General features: G+C 43.4%; 4 protein-coding genes across 4 annotated transcripts; 1 reads left to right on the forward strand and 3 right to left on the reverse strand.

Moving 5' to 3' along the window:
- The first annotated feature begins 516 nt into the window (after positions 1–516).
- On the forward strand, positions 517–2,286 carry ppcs (phosphopantothenoylcysteine synthetase). Its single transcript, XM_080001434.1, has 4 exons — positions 517–619; positions 883–1,434; positions 1,536–1,639; positions 1,751–2,286. The coding sequence occupies exons 2-4, from the start codon at positions 918–920 to the stop codon at positions 2,075–2,077; spliced, it is 948 nt and encodes a 315-aa protein (XP_079857560.1). The 5' UTR covers positions 517–619; positions 883–917; the 3' UTR covers positions 2,078–2,286.
- Positions 2,287–2,342: 56 nt separating this feature from the next.
- utp3 (UTP3 small subunit processome component) lies at positions 2,343–6,730 on the reverse strand. The gene is made up of 16 exons (XM_080001432.1): positions 6,571–6,730; positions 6,195–6,282; positions 5,378–5,434; positions 5,239–5,295; positions 5,023–5,128; positions 4,862–4,930; positions 4,614–4,735; positions 4,344–4,496; positions 4,189–4,260; positions 4,051–4,091; positions 3,877–3,973; positions 3,609–3,740; positions 3,206–3,348; positions 3,010–3,073; positions 2,727–2,834; positions 2,343–2,576 (listed from the first exon to the last, which is right to left on the reverse strand). Exons 1-16 carry the CDS (start codon positions 6,585–6,587, stop codon positions 2,487–2,489), a joined length of 1,416 nt encoding a protein of 471 aa, XP_079857558.1. The 5' UTR covers positions 6,588–6,730; the 3' UTR covers positions 2,343–2,486.
- An 881-nt stretch (positions 6,731–7,611) lies between these two features.
- fam83e (family with sequence similarity 83 member E) lies at positions 7,612–11,509 on the reverse strand. The gene is made up of 9 exons (XM_080001006.1): positions 10,804–11,509; positions 10,530–10,676; positions 9,941–10,065; positions 9,420–9,854; positions 8,890–8,955; positions 8,695–8,754; positions 8,339–8,579; positions 8,044–8,253; positions 7,612–7,870 (listed from the first exon to the last, which is right to left on the reverse strand). The coding sequence occupies exons 1-9, from the start codon at positions 11,269–11,271 to the stop codon at positions 7,676–7,678; spliced, it is 1,947 nt and encodes a 648-aa protein (XP_079857132.1). The 5' UTR covers positions 11,272–11,509; the 3' UTR covers positions 7,612–7,675.
- Positions 11,510–12,167: 658 nt separating this feature from the next.
- Positions 12,168–17,467, reverse strand: emp3a (epithelial membrane protein 3a (MAM blood group)). Its single transcript, XM_080000281.1, has 5 exons — positions 17,323–17,467; positions 14,552–14,655; positions 13,831–13,933; positions 13,461–13,601; positions 12,168–13,069 (listed from the first exon to the last, which is right to left on the reverse strand). The coding sequence occupies exons 2-5, from the start codon at positions 14,627–14,629 to the stop codon at positions 12,894–12,896; spliced, it is 498 nt and encodes a 165-aa protein (XP_079856407.1). The 5' UTR covers positions 14,630–14,655; positions 17,323–17,467; the 3' UTR covers positions 12,168–12,893.
- Positions 17,468–19,757: the final 2,290 nt, after the last annotated feature.

Below are 19,757 nucleotides of genomic sequence, written 5' to 3' on the forward strand. Positions count from 1 at the left end.
ATTAAAACAATGGAAGATATATTAAAACAATCGAAGATGCATTAAAACAGAGTGGGCATTAAAACTACAGTTACACATAATGAAAAAAATAAAAAAACATTATAAAGTCTGTAAGAAAATATCTATGTGTTCAGACAAACGACCAAAACAAACAACCACTAAGACATTTCACTTTTCCAGACAGAGAGATGGACGTATGGATAGATGGACAAAATGTGACTAAATCCTCTCCAATCTGGGTTTTAATGGACAGCCTGTGTCGAATGCACGTGTTTCCCGGCGAGACCCTAATGTCATTATTGTTTGAATAGCTTCCATAACCGACATGTGAAATGACACCGAGAAAATCGATGTTAACAACTTGTTTTTACCCGCTTAACATTGTTTTTTTTTTGTTGTTTTTTGTTTTTCAACGTGTCACTATAACCGCAATGCATCATCCCAACCACTACGCGGCGTTCCACGCACCTTTGACGCGCTGCATAAAAACACATGAGCAGGAAGTGTTGACGCCATCGACCTTCCGGTGGGCGCTGTGTTTACCCAGCGTTTCTCCGCGTTCACGATTCGGTCTGTGAGCTGTTGGAGATCGACTCGGGCGCGACCGCTGGAAACACAGGTAGGTCTTCACGAAAGCTTTTAAGACGGAGACGGTCGGATACAGTCAAACACCATCATTTCCATCTTTGCGGAGTCAGGGGAGTGTGTGTGGGTGGGTGTGTGTGTGTGTGTGTAAAAGGTTATCACATCTGTTCAGTGGCTCTTATGTTTACACCAGATCCTTGTTTTGTTTGTTTGTTTGTTTGTTTGTTTGTTTGTTTGTTTAAACACCTGTCACACAACTTTTAACGGCCCTTCATTTGCACACTTGGTTTTCCCCAGACCTGTATTTCCGGAACGCCATTCTTTGAGCAGGCATGGCAGAGTCCGGGGTGGCCCCCGCCGGCGGGGAGCTGGACGAGGAGTTTGCTGTCCCCTCGCACGTCGACGATGTCACGGAGCAGATTGCTGCGTTCGCGGCGGGACACGGAGCCGGCGGCCGCAGGGTGGTCCTCATCACGTCAGGGGGCACCAAGGTTCCCCTCGAGTCCCGCACCGTTCGCTTTCTGGACAACTTTAGCAGCGGCAGACGAGGGGCCTCCTCCGCCGAGTACTTCCTCGACGCCGGCTACGCTGTGGTATTCCTGCACAGGCATCGCTCCCTGTACCCGTACGCCCGCATGTACTCTGGCATAAACCTGCTAGATACCCTGCAGATAAAGCGCGACTGTGATCAGGTGGTGGTTAACCAGCAGGTGCTCCCGAACATAGCCAAAGTCCTGCAGCGCTACCAACAAGTGAAAGAAGACGGACTGCTTCTGTCCATCGAGTTCAGCACGCTGTCAGAATACCTGCACCTCCTCAAAGCAGCAGCCCAGGCGCTTAGCAAATTAGGTACAGACTGGCAATAACTACATAATATAACAAGTACAATAAAGAGTTGTTGTCTAACATTCTACTGATAACATACCCACAAATCTTTCATCTCTACTTAGGGTCCCAGGCCATGTTTTACTTGGCTGCAGCTGTGTCAGATTTCTATATCCCAGCATCTGAAATGCCCGAACACAAAATCCAATCTTCCAATGGACCTCTTCAGGTGTGTGATATGATCCAACCAAAAAAAAAAATAAAATATATATATATATATATATATATATATGCACGTAATTATGATAACCAGTCACATGAGCACACCTTTTCCTTCCAGATCACCATGGAGATGGTGCCCAAGATACTGTCTCCGTTGGTGAAGGACTGGGCACCGCGGGCATTTGTCATTTCCTTCAAGCTGGAGACAGACGCGTCAATCTTACTGGATAGAGCTCGTAATGCGCTAGATACCTATAGTCACCAGGCAGTGGTGGCCAATGTGTTGGACACCAGACGAGGTTATGTGGTTGTGGTGACCCCTGAGACTCAGGCTGAGTTGATCCTTACAGATGAGGATGTGCGCAAAGAGGTGGAGATCGAGGAACTGATAGTGAGTAATCTGACAGCGGCACACAGCCAGTTTATGAACAAACACCAAAGCTGAACGTTTTCAGTTTCTGTGGTATGTGTTAATGAACTAAACCCTTCTCTCTGCTGCTTAGTGTTTCTGCCTAAAGTATGCCATATATTAACATGTACATACCCTTCTGACTGCTCATTCTTTATTTTCTGTTAAACAGTCTACATTTGCCTTGGTACACCAAAAAAAGTATAGGAACTACTCAAGGATTATGTGCATATTCCCCCCCCCCCCCATTCAAATGTCGACAAAATAAAAGTCCTTATGCGTGTCGGGCCCATGTAAAAATTGTTGCGCCACTGGAAATAACAATTTAGAAACTTTATTCAGGTAAAGTCATGGTGGACAACCATGACGGATAAAAACGCCATATGGTACAGTTCTTTATTCCAATGACACGTTTTGTAAGATGAGATACCGATCATTGTGTTTGTTACTTAAGCTTGACACTCTTTTTGACTCCAGCGCGGATACCCGAACGCTCTCCACTGTATCTTGCCTCCTCTTGTCGAACCTCGCGCACCTGGGAAAAGAGAGAATCAGTTTCATAATTGTTGCCATAAATTAACAATTGTGTATGCTGGTAGTGGATTATTCAAACTTGAAGTACAAATCATGTGTGTTAAGGATGAATATGGACCGAATATGGACCAAACAGGATGCAGATGCTTACCTGGCCCTTTCTGCGGATCTTAGCCCGCCTGAACTTCTCCCTGTGTTTGACTCTGGGATTGCGGTAAATCTTCTTCCTTTTCGGCGTGAGCCCTTTGTTCTTGGCCATCTATGGGAATAGTACAAGCAGATGATTTAAAATTACGGTTAAAAGTGATGAAGGATAATTAGAGTTAAAATAATGCTTTGTAGGAAACGTTATCCTCCAATGGGAGACAGGAATTTAACTAAAGCAATTAAGAGGGTGAAATTAAATAATGTCAGTTTCAGCTCTTGCATGTTACCTCAAATGTAATGCCCCTCTTGGCATCTTCAACTACTTCTTCCTCTTCTCCTCCTTCCTCCGGTCTGCAGCAAAAACAAAAAAAAAACAGCAACACTATATTAGATACTAATACATACATAATGATAATACAGAACAGATCCCATCTGCTGTCTGTGGAATAACTCACTCCATCTGCTGTCTGTGGAATAACTCACTCTTCAGCCTCTGGATCAGTGTACTTGCTCTTCCTCTTCAGCTTCAACCGCTCCTCAACTTCTTTATAGAAACGTAGAGCTGCTTCCTCATCAAGATCAGAATCTGACTCCTCTGCAACTCCAGAAACTGCCTCTTGACACACCTAATAATGTTGATAAACGTTCAATTAAGCCAGACATCCCAAAGTGCCACAAAGATAAAAAGTAATCACAAAAAGTTATTCACCAAAAGAAAATTGCAGCCATTGGCAAATGTCTGAGGCGATACCTATTCTGTACAGTCTAAAAAAAGATTAGAAATGGCTACAGTATGGTGTTGACATTGACGTTTAATACAATCTTAAATCTAGTCTATTGTGATACACCAGATAATACGTCAAAGAACAATAAAGATAAGTAATACCTTGCTCTTATTGGCACCTCCAGCCTTCTTGCCTTCTGGTTTCCTGCTCGTCTCGCCCTTCTGATCTCCAGCCAGCAGCTTGCGAAGCTGTGGTTCAAGCCGGGCATCTACTACACTCAGTTCATTAATGAGCTGTAGATAGAAAACCCCAATTTAGCACTTCAGCAGTGTGATAGTGAACACTGCCATAACAGATCGACAGACCGATTGCCAGCTGTACCACCCAAGGTAAACTATTCAAACTTCAATATTTAGCAAATCCACTTACATTTCTGTATGTCAGCAGTCTTTCTATGACAGGATGGTTATGAGCTGGGATGCGTTTTGCTTTGAGGACCAGGTAGAAACTGATGTTTGTGCAGTAACTATAGAGCAAAAAATCCGTTAATATGTCATCCAAGAATAGACAAAACTGGAATATCACAAGTGACTTTAAACCCACTTGAAATAAAGCTGCCGTTTCATCTGGAGATAGTCAGCACCCTTTGTCAAAGAAAAGCAAATTGAAGATAAAATATTTTGACAGTTCTCTATAGCAAAGTGTAACACAGTGTAATGAATGGACTTTACATGAACCAACCTTTCCTGGAGGAATCCGTCCATCTTTGACCATCTCGATGAGGGGCTGTAGCTCATCCTTCAGTTCAGTGAGCTGAGCACATGATTTTATTAGCACAATCATTGATGTAATTAATAGATAGGCGATTACGTATTTTGGGATGGTTTGTCATTTACCTTTGTCTTGAAGTCCTGAATAAGCTCGAGAAATTCAGGCGATTCCTTCTTCAGAAGTTTAATCTTTTCTTTCTGAGACATCTGCTTCAGGTCTTTTACAATAGTCTTGTCCTTTGCTACACCTTCCTCGTCTTTCTCCTCTGCAGCAAATTCCTGCATTTAGAAAGCCGTTAAAAAAAGAACAAATAACTAAGGTACATAATGGCTTCAAATCAAGTTGTCTGGTTTTTATTTCCCCCCCCTCTATGGAGGTTATATTATTGTGTATACCTGAAAAAGGTTGAGATCATAGTCCTCCTCACTAAGATTTGCAACCAAGCGCCTTTGTATGTTCTTGGCTTCTTCTTCCTCCTCTTTGTCCTCTTCTTCCAATTGTTCTTGTGTTTTCCCTTCTGCAATACAACACAACTTATTTTGAAAACTATATTGTCTGAATCTGTTTATTATGCACCAAAGCACAAAAACAAAGTTACTGTAGATTTACTAAATATTATGGATAGAGGTATAATCCTGCTTACTGGTCGTCACATAATCTGAGTCGTAGAACTGCTTCTTTCTGTTTCCCCATGCCATTTCATCTGGAAGATCTAGGGAGGGCAAAACAAAAGAAGTTATTTCTTTCCAGAAGATGTGCACACCTCCACAATCCTTATATTAAAACACAACCAGGTATTTTTACCATCATATTTTTTCCCCTCTAGATCACTTTCCATGTCAGCCTCATCTTCTTCTTCCTCCTCCTCCTCCACCTCTGACTCAGAATCGTCCAAGGCCATAACTTCCTCCTGACAAATTTACAATTAAAAGACTGACAAAAATACTTTCCAAGGACAGTTCAACGTCCTGGCAGAAATAACCAAATGCTGTTTATTATCAGATTAATCCACCTATTTACCTCATCAGCTGTATCTTCATGGTCGCTTTCCATTTGAACACCACGCCCGAGGAGTTTCTACGTCAAAATATAAAGACATTTTAATACAAAAACAATAGAAGACTTAATATAAGGGAAAACAGTGATGACAGAAACCTACTGCAATCTTCTCATCGTGAAACTTGTCAATTTGGTCCTGTGTGTAGTCTGAAGAGCTCTGGTGAGAGAAAGGGGCACAAAAAAAGTGAGTGTCCAGAATTATCAATTATGTTTTATATAGTTAGTCTGAGCTGCGTTTCCTTATGCCGAGTTCAGACTATGATTCCGGCCTGATTTTCCACTTGTAGACAGATGGAGATCGCCGAGCAAAGCCCCAGATCGGGGGAAATTCATAGAACGCTCCTGTGGGCGACAAGCGCGTGGTGTGAGCTGCTCACGACGCGATCCCAGCGCTCGCAGACGCAGCGAGATATCGAGCAGGCTTAATATGTGGTCATGTCAGGATCGAGTCGGGAGTGACGCAACGAGCTACAGCCAATGAGAGCAGACACGGTTGGTGGGGGAGTCCAGAAGGAGGGACGGGAGTGCATGGAGCAGCAGCCAGAAACGCACAACATACCACTATTATTTTACTTCGCTAGGCTTGTAATATAGCTCTTGTTGAAAATCTGCCTTTTTTTTTTTTTTTTTTTTTAAGTAATCAACAATTTGATAAACAAAGAAAATACTGTCCCGCGTCATTTCCTGTGTCACTCCTCGTGTGTTTCCGTGACAAAATGTAGTTTGGAGACAGACTCGCCGGGGATTCCTCCTGGTGAAAGATGTTTTAATGCCTGACCCCCTGTCGCCGATCAGTCATGTAGTGTGAAACCACAACGACTTAAAAAAATCCCGATCACAAGACAGAAACTCGGGTAGTGCGAATAGTACAGAGATCTGACCACTTTGAAAGTCGCGCAGTGTGTCCACGGCATTACCTTGTCAGGGACTGGCAGGTCGTTGTACGCTTCAGGATCATCCTCATCACGCTCCTCTGTCTTTTTCTGCAGTTTGAACCGCTTCACCCTAAACGGTTCCAAGTCGAGGTGTAACCGTTAACGTACCACTTAAAAAACACCAATAAGAAAAGACAATGCGTTACAGCATTTCCACTTTAAGACAAGATCTCAGTATTATTACTGCGTTTATGTAACACTAGCAACGTTGCCTAACAGTTACGTCTCTGTCACGAAATATAAGTGATATAAGTGACTTATGAAGCCTGTTGTCTCAATGTTTACGCGAACTACACGAGGCCACTGGACGTACATTCAGAAAACGATGCTGTTGTAATGCCGCTTATTTAGCGCTTACCTGTGAGCTCGAACCATGTTTAATACCGTAGTAGTCCTTTAGTTTCTCAGGACGGTAGGTGAAAGGTTTAAACTTCAAAACCACACGTATTGCCGCTACTTGGTGGATTTAACGCTCGGATTAAACGTCAACATCTCGCAACAGTTCGGGTCGCGGCCATGTTGAGACGCGAACACGTTGGAGAATCAACGACGGCAGCGGGCTTCCGGGTTGTCGTCGTCCATCCTCGATATCAGCGCGGCCGTTTACGGTGATCGCCCCCTGGCGGCTGACCGATAGTAAATCTTTTCTTTTAAATTTTTTTTACTCTTTTATTTTTGATCAACAGCGGTGGACCTTCAACTTCGCCAAAAGTACAAATACCCTGACAAAAAACTGCAAGTACAAGTAAAAGCACCAGTTACAGTTACAGTATAAAAAGAAAAAGTACTTGATGCCCTGACACAACAGAGGCCGAAATACTGCGCAAAGTGCCTACTGTACCTGTACCTCCTTCCCGCAGATGCGTGCTGATGCAGATCCTGATTTCAATTTACAATGCAATAGTGTGGTGCGGTTATTTTAATTTACAAGGACATGGAATGTCCTTATGAATTACTGATGAATGATGAGCAATCCAAAATCAGCAGTTTGATAGATCCAGTACCTGATTATATCTCTTGCTTTGGCTTGCTTTTGATATATGATCCTGATAATAATAATAATTTAAAAAAACAACTTAAGTAATGTGAATGTCGTGGACAGTCTCAGAAACGGAATATACCAAAGTTGTCCAGATACTTTAAAAATGACTCAATATGAAGTAACTAAGTACTTCCATTTGCTACTTTCCACCACTGGAAATCAATTACATTAAACACTGTTTTTTAAAACCAAAACACACTGTCCCAACGTAGACAAAGGGAAAATAACATTTTATTTGTACACAGTTATAGCATCTACTACGATAAAGTTCAAACCAGCATATAACCTGATCACTAGTTATAACTAAATGAGTTTGCCCTTAGAGTCACAGGTTTTTTTTCAAGTTGTTGGGGGATTATTAACACTGCAGAATGTTTCCTGCGAGCACAACGGCACCCCTCTTGCACGTGTTCGATGCTCCTTATTCCGGGGTTTTACGTGCTAATTCTGAGTCATTCTGTGGTCTCCTCCAATCCAAATGTAATCCGTAACTGGAGCTGCGCGGCCTGGCGCTGGGCTGATGGAGGTTTGGTGTTCTCAAGAGTCCAAATTTAATTTCATCGTTCCTCTTCCTCATCAGGGCCAACGCAGGTGTCACAGTATCCGCGTCAAAGTTCTGTCAGAAAAGAAAAACAAAGATGTTTCAAGGAAGCATCTCTCTCTCTCTCTGTCACACTCACGCACACGCACACGACACACACACACACACACACACACACACACACACACACACACACACACACACACACACACACACACACACAGGCGTTGAACAACTCCAACCCTTACGTTGATCTGTAACCGTGGCACTGGGAATCCTCCTCTCTCATGAGGCGACTTTGTGCTGTGGACACTGAGGTCCATCATGGATCTGCTGAGCTCCGTCTCCAACCCCCTGCCGTGCTGCGCTGACGAGCTCTTCTGAGGGTAAAGCCGTTTCATGATGTCGCTGAGGGAGCTCCCGTTCTCAGTCTGCGGCATCCTGAGTATCACAGGTTTCTGTTTGGGGAGAAAGAAAAAAAAAAAAGTCACGTTGACTCTGATAGTTCGATCCGACAGAGGGGTTTCTGGGTGTGCGACTTACTCTGGATGTTGCCTTCAATCCCATGAGGCCGGCATCGTCTATGTCGGCCCCCTTCTGGAAGGCGTTCTCCCTCGGTGGACGATCTCTTTGTGGAGGAGTGGGGGAAACACATGCGATGTTCTGCCTAAATTGTGTTTCTCTCCTGTCTCCCCGAGCTCGAACGCCCGTCCTCTCGTTTGCGTCTGTGAGCCACTCGCTGGAGAGCTCCCGCTGGTCGGCCCTTTCTATTATGTGTTCGACCCTGGGTGAAGCAAAACAAATGTCATTTTGGAGAATGCGCCCCACCCCAAAATGGTTTGCCATCGCCAAGACATATTTCAAGTCCTTTTTTAAAATTTCTTATTTTTTTATGTCACCTCTGTTGCATCTCTACGTCGGTGGGGTTGAGGCCATCTGTTGGAGAGAGTTGTGTAAATCTGTATAAACAAAACGAAACCAAAATTATTATTAAAATGGAAAGAAAGATATTGACTCATAAATAAATTCACTATCATAATTTGCCTTTGAATCGACATTCAATGACATTTCATCTCCATGCTCTCAAAACCTACTTTGCGCTTGATTGTTTATCGAGGTTATTGTTTGCCGCTGGCGGGGTATTGTCGCATTTCTTTGCCCTGTGGAAGGGCGGAGGAAGGTGCAGATATGTTCAAACAACTCTTTGGGCAAAAACATAGAAACTACACTGCTCCATGGGTCAGCGGATCTAACAGCTGAGAGTGATAAGACACCGAGGGAAAACACACTTAACTGTTACACCATAGGTTTCAGTGGCTCAGGTTTCACTATTCTGTAGGCCCACTGGTATTATGCAGACGACATCAACCGACTACTTTGATTAATAAGCATTTAAAAGTACAAGAATATAGTTCCCTAAGAAATATCTTTTGAGAGTATAGTGAATATTTTGAATATGATGGTTTGAAATGGTTTAAAGTGCACTGTTTTTTTTTTGCTGCTTCAATGCCTGCAATTCCCTCTGGGGATCAACAGGTTATTTTATCACATCTCATATGAAAAAACAGCAGCGTGCAAGAAATACATGCATGACAGCCCCAGAAATCTGTGCTGTTTGGCATACCTTCCCTCATCCGGTTGTTTATGTCTGTTGTGAAAAGATTCCCCCATGATGGCTGTGTGTTTCTCGGATGCCATGTTGTTCTGAAACGACCTCTCCCTCGCTATTATTTCCTCAGCCTCGTTGACGCCACCGTCAGAGAAGTAACAATTTCTCTGGACAACCCCCAGGGCTTCCCAGTCCAGAGGGCACTCCGCGGGCGGAGGTGGCGGGGGGCTGGTGACGGACTCCAGTGCGAACTTTTCGGGGCCACAGACGTCTGACAGCTCCTTCTGCTGATAGGGAGAATCCATCGGCGGCCTGACGACCTTCCCCGTGTCTGGGATGGAGAAGGAGGCGGCGAAAAGGATCCGGAACTCCCGATCGAAGGATCCGACCACCGGGCCGCTCAGAACTGTGACGAGCTGCCGGTGCAGGTGGGCGTCCGTCCACGTGAGGCTGCCGAGGGGCACAGACGCGTTAGGAGACTCAGTGACGGCTCTATGCCAACAACAGCGACGGGTGGAAAGGCGTTGGTGTTCTACCTGTAGCTTCCATGGATCACGGTCTCCAGGTCCACCAGGAGGAAGTTGTTTTTCAGTTCCCCCACCACCATTTTCCCTTCTCTCGAACAGAAGGTTTTCCCTCCGAGGACCCTGACCTGCATGTTCTGGGAGTGCACGTCAAACCAGACGGTCGATATGGTGTAAAATGTACAATGACCCTGAAAACTGTTTTTATGTGAAACATGCAATGCTCATTTAGCTCCAGTACAGTTTGTAAACTTCGGATACACATACAAGTGTAACAATGAATGCTGCACAACCTGTTCATGTCCATGTTACAATCTGTCTGGAATGTGTAACCTGTGTGTTGGTATTTATTTCTGTGACAATGACGTGCTCATACTCTGTGAGAGTAGCTGGGCCCAATACGGGACTTTGTAGAAAGAATGCTGTGGCTTTGTTGCAATAGTTGAACATCTTACACTTCAATCACTATTTAAAAGTACATCTTCCTTGGCATTTTTTTTAATGTCACATTGCACATCGTACAGAATGGACGTCATGGTGGATGGACACCTGCGCTGATGTTCGACTGGTCAACGGAATGAACTTTGAAAGTGAGACTCACCGGATGCCGGAGTCTGTTTGGAGTGAAGTTCTCTTGAGTGGATCTCCGATTTAGGATTATGTAAACAGGGACGCCACGAGAAGCAGCATTGTGCAGATCCCCAATTACAGCACTATCTGTCAATCTATCCGTTACTATGGCAATGACCTGTGAGGCACAGATATTTAGAAGAATTTATTTGACTTTTACTCGTGGAAATCCCTTACGTTTTTCCTTTGTTCCCATTCAATATCAGGGAGAAATAATCGTATAATTGACATAGGTATTGTCGTACCTTGCTGGCCCCTTGCAGGTTCCACCTGATGACCTCTCTGATCGAAGGTTTTCCGTCTTCGGGGGGGCTTGTGTAGACCGTGGCGCGGCCGCTTTCCTTGCACGCACTCCTCTCGGGCCACCCCAGCTCCAGGCACGGGGCCGGGGCGTCCGAGTGAGCGGGGAAGTAGCAGGCCGAGAAGTCGTCCATCCCGGAGGCGCATTCCTCTCCATCCTCCTCCCCTCCCACCTGCAGCTGGCTGATGTGGTAGTCCTGCGCCCAGCCCCTGATCTGGTTGACCTCTCTGGGAGAGAGGAAGCAGCCGAGCCGCTCCGTGCCGAGGCAGGCGTAGAAGGCGCCCGGATCGGCACTCATGAGCGTCTCGACGGCGTGGCGCTCGCCCTCGGAGTAGAGGAACTCGGGGCATGACTCCGTCACCGGCAGGAAGATCACATCTTCGTTCAGGCTCTGCTGCTGGGAGTTGGACATAGTTGCCGTCTAGTGGAGCGAGGCCTGTCGGTCAAAGTGTGACCACACTTTACCCTCCCCAGGGTAAATTCAATCCCCAACTGCTGGTGGCCGATGTCACTCAGGCCAGCCCATGTCTAAAAAACTATCATAAAGATGATAGTTTTCATCATTTTAGCAAAGGAGAACACGAGGAGAACATTGTTGCCTGCCTTTCAAAATGTAAGAGGGTCCTCTCCATAGGCAGAAATCTTCCCAAAATACCTCAGACGCCTCTATCTTCTCGGTTGAACACGACGAATGGTTCTTGTTGTTCCTCTCACCGAAAATTCACGTCTAGTCCTGACCATGTTTTGAAACCGGCAGCCTCCGGGATCAACTCGATGCTTTCGATGCTTTCCTTTTAAAAATCATTTTGATCATAATCCTTAAAGCAGAGAACGCGGTGAAGTGTCTCTGAAAAGTTGCAGTGAGTAATGATTTGGTTGTCAGCATCGGGTCTCGCTCTCTTGATGTCGTATCCCTCCCCTTCACCCTCCCATTCTTCCGCGTGTTCCGGCCCTCCCGTTGCGCTGACAGATCCTTTTAACTGTCCAAAGCCACAACCAGGGACGTGCACTTTACCCTCCATGCCACTCCCACCTCCTCTAGTTTCTGCCCTTAAGCGCTTCAATATCTTTTTTTCACATCTGCTAGATTTGCTATCATCTTATTTAAAATACTGTGAGTAATATTTTAGCCTCGGCTACAGCATATCCTTCGTATGGCTTGAAAAGAGAGAGCCTGTCGTTCATTTCATAGCTTCCTGCTAAAGCTTCTCTGACTGGTCTTACCTGACAGGTAGGTTTGCTGGCAGGGGGATCACTCCAAATGACTTAGCTGAGACGCCAAAAGCAATCACAAAAGAATTGGTTTTAATTTCTTTTTAAAATAATAAGTTCTATGAGTATATTTTGCATGCCCTTTGCTCCCACCTTTGTAATGCACCATTAACGCCTGCCTCTGTGAGCACCACGGTTTAATCACAACATATTTGTCCCGATGAAAAAATACATTTTGATGGACAATTTCCACTAGAGAGCTTTGCCTTCCTATTCTAAGGCAGTTTTTTCTTCTTTTTTTTTTTCTTTTAAGGCCGTCAACTCCGTCTGTCAAGTCAACTTTAACAAAGGTCAACAAGGAATTGCACAATACAGCGAGTGTCAGTGAGGGCATACCCCCTTCGAGCTTGATGTGGTGAAACGGCACTGTAGCACAAACTGCTGCGGGTATTATGCAAAAACAAACATTAATTTAAGGTCTTGGGGCGATTAATCAAATAATAAAATGCAGTGGCATGTATGTCATTTGTCATTGTATGTATGTCGTTTCAGTGTATTTGACTGTATTTGGTTTTGTGGAATTTAATATGATATAGAATCATACAATAATGAAATACGAAACAAAAAAAATTGTCATGTGTGGGGAACATTCCAGTGTGAGGTGGAAGCAGAAGTTCTTTCTCGCTGTCAGGGATACACGGAGGTATTGATTCTCCTCTGTGAGTCACAAGTGATAAATGATCAACCTTGAGGAGCATTCCGGCCGGGGCTTTCTCTCTTTAATCATCTCTTTCGGAATTGTTTTGCAGTCGGGCCTGAGTCTCACTGTTTCTTGCGCAGGTGGACGTACAAGACTCCACTGAGGAGGAGGAGGGGGACGCACACCCAGGCCAGGATGAAGCAGTAGCCAAAGTGTCCTGAGCTCAGATCTCTCATGTCGTCCAGGATCTCCTTTCTGCGGAATGTGAAGATGAGGCAGGCGGCGAAGGCTGTGAAACCTGAAAAGCCACAGAACTGTATTTACAAGAGACATTTTGTAACTTGTGTTGAACTTTAAAGTTTTAGTTTTCATCACTTCCTGTGTACTAATGAATAAATAAAATAACCTTGAAGGGTAAGGATAACAATGCATGCATCTTTAATCACATTTTTTTTTTAAATCAATCAAAAACAGAATAAACTATAAGTAGGTCCTGTAACACACTTAAAAATAATAATTTAGATAGATAATTTAAAATTTTGAATAACTCCAATAAATTATCAAATTATCTAACTTATTTAAATGATTTAAATAAATGATTTCAATAATGAAAAAAAATGTCCACACCAGTCTTGTCTGTTGTGAGACCACTAGTCTCTAGACATACATTACTTAAACCAAAACTTTACCTGCAAAGGCTTGGCAGAGGCCAGTGAAGTAGAAGAGGCCCCCTGTGGACAAGGTGAACAACTGACCCACAAACACCAGGAAGGAGATGGAGGAGAGCACGGCTGAGAGGACCATCAGGGCCTGGACAGACTGCAGCCAGTCTGGAACACACAGAAAGCATCCTCACCTTACCTGGTCTTAGCTTATCAAAATAGAAAAAGAAGTTAAAAGTTATAATTCCATTTCAAGAGGCATTGCATGTGTCACTTCTGGTACCAAATATTAAAATGTATATTATATATTCACTCACACGGACACACACAAATCCTATAATTAGTATAGCTGTCTACCCTAGACACAATACGAAAACAAACACATGACTGTTTTTACCAATTTCATTGGTGGCCGTACACAGCCAGTTATTTGTTGCGTTGTCATGGAAGCAGTTGTACCACAGGTCTGTGATTTCAGTATCGTTCCACACCCACCAGGACTAAAGTCAGACAGAGGGGAAGAAAAGATGATGTCAAGATGCATATTTATTAAAAACATCATAATCATTCATTTTTATCTCCCTTCCTTAACCACAAATCGAAGTGCACTTTCAGTAAATATGATACAGTTGGATTTCAAATGCTTGCACGTCACCACAACAGGAAAAAAAATAAAGTGCCGCCCCATCGGAACAACTAAATGGTTCTTCGCAGTGCTGCCAAAGTTCCACAAACAACCTTCCAGACAAACGATCTTTAAAAGAGACGTTTCTTTGCTGGGACATGTGCACTGGGTGTTTCTGTTTAACTGCCCTTGGATCAGATTGTTTACAATATTGCACAACATACAGGATTTGGGCTGGTAGCCACCTAGTCCCGGACCATGGCGAGGTAGGGCTATTTTCCAAATTTCTGCCTTCAGGCAGCATCCAGTAAGAATATTTTAAAGTCCCAAAGAGCAGCACGAGGAACATGAAACCAACCCAGAAAGCACAACACTGCTTTCCTCTTCCTCTGTATTTTCCACGGAAACACAGCCCGTTCAAAAACCAGCTAGGAAACATCAGTTTAATGCAGTTTGACCCCCTGGTTTCTATGTACGGTATAGCACGTCTGACCTTCTCCGAGGTGGCGATGAGCAGCATGGCCAACGTCACCAGGTGTAGCACAGTGACGGAGAACAGTAGGAGAACCATGGCGGCCGAGAGACTCCTCTGTTGTCCTGTATCAAGACATCATAACAATATATTGTTGTCATAATCCTTATCCCGTGCATCTTCATTTCATTATTCTCTAATGCAGCCTGCCTCCTTCCTTCCTTCCAGCGTTAGTGTTCCACTTCTGTTTGGGTCCGTTTTATTTTAACACGACATTCCTATAAACTCTTTGGAACAGATTTGTGTGTTAATTGGACTTTATGGAAGTATTTAAAGAGCTATTAAGACTTCAAAATGTTGTTTTTTGCAGTGCCACTGGGAGCAAAACAATTTATAGTCGTATTAACGACCTTGTCGTCCATGCGATGCCAAATAGTTGCGTTGTGACTCACGCTCCTAATACTCCTCCACCAAACAGCACAGCTTGTAATTTCTGTGGAGTCTCTGCATCTCAGAGGACACGGTGTGGGTGCATCAGGCTCATCAGTGTCTGCACCGACTGTGTCCATCTGTGAAGCATGTCATCTATCTATCTATCTATCTATCTATCTATCTATCTATCTGTCTATCTATCTGTCTATCTATCTATCTATCTATCTATCTATCTATCTATCTATCTGTCTATCTATCTATCTATCTGTCTATCTATCTATCTATCTATCTATCTATCTATCTATCTGTCTATCTATCTATCTATCTATCTATCTATCTATCTATCTATCTATCTGTCTATCTATCTATCTATCTATCTATCTATCTATCTATCTATCTGTCTATCTATCTGTCTATCTATCTATCTATCTATCTATCTATCTATCTATCTATCTATCTATCTATCTATCTGTCTATCTATCTATCTATCTGTCTATCTATCTGTCTATCTATCTATCTATCTGTCTATCTATCTATCTATCTATCTATCTATCTATCTATCTGTCTGTCTGTCTGGCTATCTGTCTGTCTGTCTGTCTGACAATACCTACCAACCTTCAGTCCCTACCTAGATACATAAATTACCTACCTAATAACTTACCTACAGTACCTACTTACCCACCTACAGTACCTATCTACCTATCTACCCATCTACAGTACCTACATACCTATAGTACCTATCTACCTACAGTACCTACCTACCTACAAGACCTGCCTACCTACCTACAGCACCTATCTACCTATCTACAGTACCTACCTATCTACCCACAGTACCTTCCTATCTACCTACAGTACCTATCTACAGTACCTACCTATCTACCTACAGTACCTACTTATCTTCCTACAGTACCTACCTAACTACAGTACCTACCTATCTACCTATAGTACCTCCTTATCTACCTACAGTACCTATCTACCTATCTACAGTACCTACCTATCTACCTACAGTACCTTCCTATCTACCTACAGTACCTATCTACAGTACCTACCTATCTACCTACAGTACCTTCCTATCTACCTACAGTACCTATCTATCTATCTACAGTACCTACCTATCTACCTACAGTACCTTCCTATCTACCTACAGTACCTATCTACAGTACCTACCTATCTACCTACAGTACCTAACTATCTACCTACAGTACCTATCTACCTATCTACAGAACCTACCTACCTACTTACCTACAGGACCTACCTACCTATCTACAGTACCTATCTACCTATCTACAGTACCTACCTATCTACCTACAGTACATACCTATCTACCTACAGTACCTACCTACCTACAAGACCTGCCTACCTACCTACAGTACCTATCTACAATCTACAGTACCTACCTATCTACCTACAGTACCTACCTTCCTACCTACAGTACCTACCTACCTACAGTACCTACCTACCTACCTACAGTACCTACTTATCTTCCTACAGTACCTACCTAACTACAGTACCTACCTATCTCCCTACAGTACCTACCTACCAACCTACAGTACCTACCTATCTTCCTACAGTACTTACCTACCTACCTACCTACAGTACCTACCTACTTCCTATAGTACCTACAGTACCTATCTACTTATCTTCCTACAGTACCTACCTACCTACCTACAGTACCTACCTACCTACCTACAGTACCTACCTACCTACAGTACCTACCTACCTACCTACAGTACCTACCTACCTACAGTACCTACCTACCCTCAGTACCTACCTATCTTCCTACAGTACCTTCCTCCCTAGTATCTCTCTTCCTACAGTACCTACCTACCAACCGACCTACAGTACCTACCTACCTACCTATCTAGTAAAGTAGCTTTCAGCATACATAGTGTGACTGTTTTTATGATGGGTTTCAGGCTAGAGCACATGAACGTTGATCTGCTGCATTTGGTTTCTCTATCCTTAAAGTCCTTCAGTCCAAATTTAGAGTAGGGGCGTCCTTTCCCTTTGCATTTGGGAGTCCTAACTTAGTAATGTCTTGTACTTTCCTCTTCCCGGGCTCTAGTAGATTAATGGCAGCTCAGAGAGGTATGTGCCTGGCTGCACTCTACATGTGGTTTGCATAATGGTTCTGGGTGGCACAGTCAGAACCAGAGCAATATCCAGAGGAAGAAAACTCCATTTCAATCGTTTGCAATGGACACAGTTTTGAATCGTGAAACGAACCCTCTCTCAAATAATCGAACTTGATAATAAACCACACTATTGTCTCAACACGGACACACACGTGTCTGTGTTTTAACGTGTAGGGAACAGACTAAAAATAAGACAAGAATGCAGTATTTATAGAACAGTCTTACCCCTTGATCTTGAGCGTTGTGTCCCCAAATGACAGGTTTGCTTTTGCTGAGTGAGGTTCTCGTCGCTACTGGACTGTCTCTCCTCTCCTCCCTCTGTTCACTCGCTTCCCTCACACTTTCTATCTGTAACATTTACAAAAGGTCCAGAGCAGGAATGCAGAGAGGGACATAGGAGGAGTCTTCAGCACCCATTTCCTCTGAGCGCCCTCAACCCTCCCCCCTGAATTTGAGGTCCAAGCCAAGAAAAACTCAAAATACTTGGGCTGGACCCGCACACAGACACGGAATTCCAGAGAAGAAGCACTTTTTGATGTAATTATACAGAATCAATGGAAATAATCATGATGTTGTATCACGTTTTCACGTCCGTGTGTGGGCTCCATACTGTATGTGCCCTTGTTAGTATCGCCCCAGTACCATCATGGCGACCAGATCACTTCAAAGCTGAATGACTTGGATTGAAGTGTTAGGGTTCTTTGCACTTTTGACTTTGAGCTGAGCAGCATATCTGAGATCCCCCGCCCCCCAAAAACACAGAACATGACTGGAAATTGTTGTTAAGACAAATACGTGGGAGAAGATAAGGGATGGATAGATGGCATAACATGAATCATAATCTGTACTTGGCAACATTTTTTAATGAACCGACTTACACCCAACAAGAACTTGTGTGGTCATTACCCACGGTTACGCTGTTTTTTGGTTGGACCAGACATTCTCAACCTGGGGGCCGCGACCCTGCGTGCGGCCACTTGATATGCGCAGGAGGTCACAGGGCATTTCTAAAATGGATATGTATATATTTGATACAAAAAATTTTGAGTTAAAAGGGTATGAAATATAGAACTATTTCTGTATAATCCATTTTGAAATCCCTCCAGGCTCTGTGATGTAATAAAAGTGGACGACGTGACACTCAGATTCACACAAAACATTTTCCTAATATGCAATGTGTAATAATAATAATACATCAAATACTTTGACCAGTTAGTCAGTGTTGAAACAGCGAGAATGTTTCATATTTAGCCTCAATCTGATGCTCATTGACCCAAATGTGATTATTATTTTTTTTAATTCACATAAAATCAGGAGGTGCCGGCTTCAAAATAATAATAAAAGGAAAAAATAAGCACATTTGTTTCACACTCTAAATTGCTGTTTGAGTGAAATAAAATGTCATTACCACAGATAAATGTATGAATAAATACATCTTAAAAATGTATGCTTTACCGTGCTTCTGCTTTAAATATAATTTGGAGTTGTAAATAAACTCTTTCCTTCAGGGGGACGTAATAACAGAGCTGCGAGAGACTTTGCTCTGGCGCCCCCTGGCCGTACCGCACGGAACAGGCGTCTTTTCTGGTCGCGATTTAGATTTTTGTTTCGCACGGTAAGAAGCAGCCTGGTCTGCCTAAAAATAAAGAATAAAAAAAGTCGATGTTTCGATGTGCGGTCAACAAAATGCAGGCAAATTAAGGAGAACGGTCCGCACGGTTGCGGTTGGAATCGAACGACTGGAAGTTTGTGACGGTCGCTCGGCCGCCGGGTGGCGCTGGCCCGGAGAGCGCCGCCATTGTAAAGTCTCATAAGCGTTCACAAATGTTTGTTTCCTTCTTCACACTTTATTTATCATGAGTTTCTCAGAGCAATTGATTTTTAAAAAGGTTCTATGTGGACATAGAAATGTTATGTTTTAAATTCTGTATTTAATCATGTGCGGTTCATGCTGCAGTCTGGGACTAATATTTATTAGAATAAATATCAAATCGATATCAATGCTTACATATAAAAAAGTACATCTTTCTCTAGATGTAGATATCATGCCAGACTGTTCTTTCCAATGTAGGTTTTTAATATGTGTAATCAATTGAATGTAGACGGTGACCCATCAGTGCACAATATTTTTAGATTCATTATTAACTTATTTATATATCTTTGTGTTTGGCATAAATGAACTGACGTTGTGTTGTGTTGAAGTTGCCGTGCATGACGCGGCACGGATCGCGGGCGAGTTGTTTTTTTTATTCATGACCATTTGATGATCTAAAAATAAAAACGCGGTTATTGAGTTTCGTTGGGAGAAACGGTGCAAATTGGCGGCGAGGAGACGGAAAATCACACTCATCGTGTGGCCTCTGCACTGATAATGTGCCAGCCTCCCCTAGCAGCTGTGAACAAATAACCACACAGAGGGGAGAATTAACAAAGCGATTATGTATAACAGGAAAAAAGCGAGCCTCTAATTCACAAAGCACCTGCAAACGGTTAAAATGCGCTGCCACGCAAGTTGCGGCTCGGTGCAATTTTCACGTATTTAAATTAGGTATTAAGTATACGTTTGGTGCAAAATTGGCCTCTTTCTATGCAAATGGTGCTCGTTGCAAATAGCCTCCAATTCACAAACACCGGCGTTAATAGCCACACCCAGTTAGAGT

This window comes from Zeus faber (genome assembly GCF_960531495.2).
Source record: "Zeus faber genome assembly, chromosome: 5".
Lineage (NCBI taxonomy): Eukaryota > Metazoa > Chordata > Actinopteri > Zeiformes > Zeidae > Zeus > Zeus faber.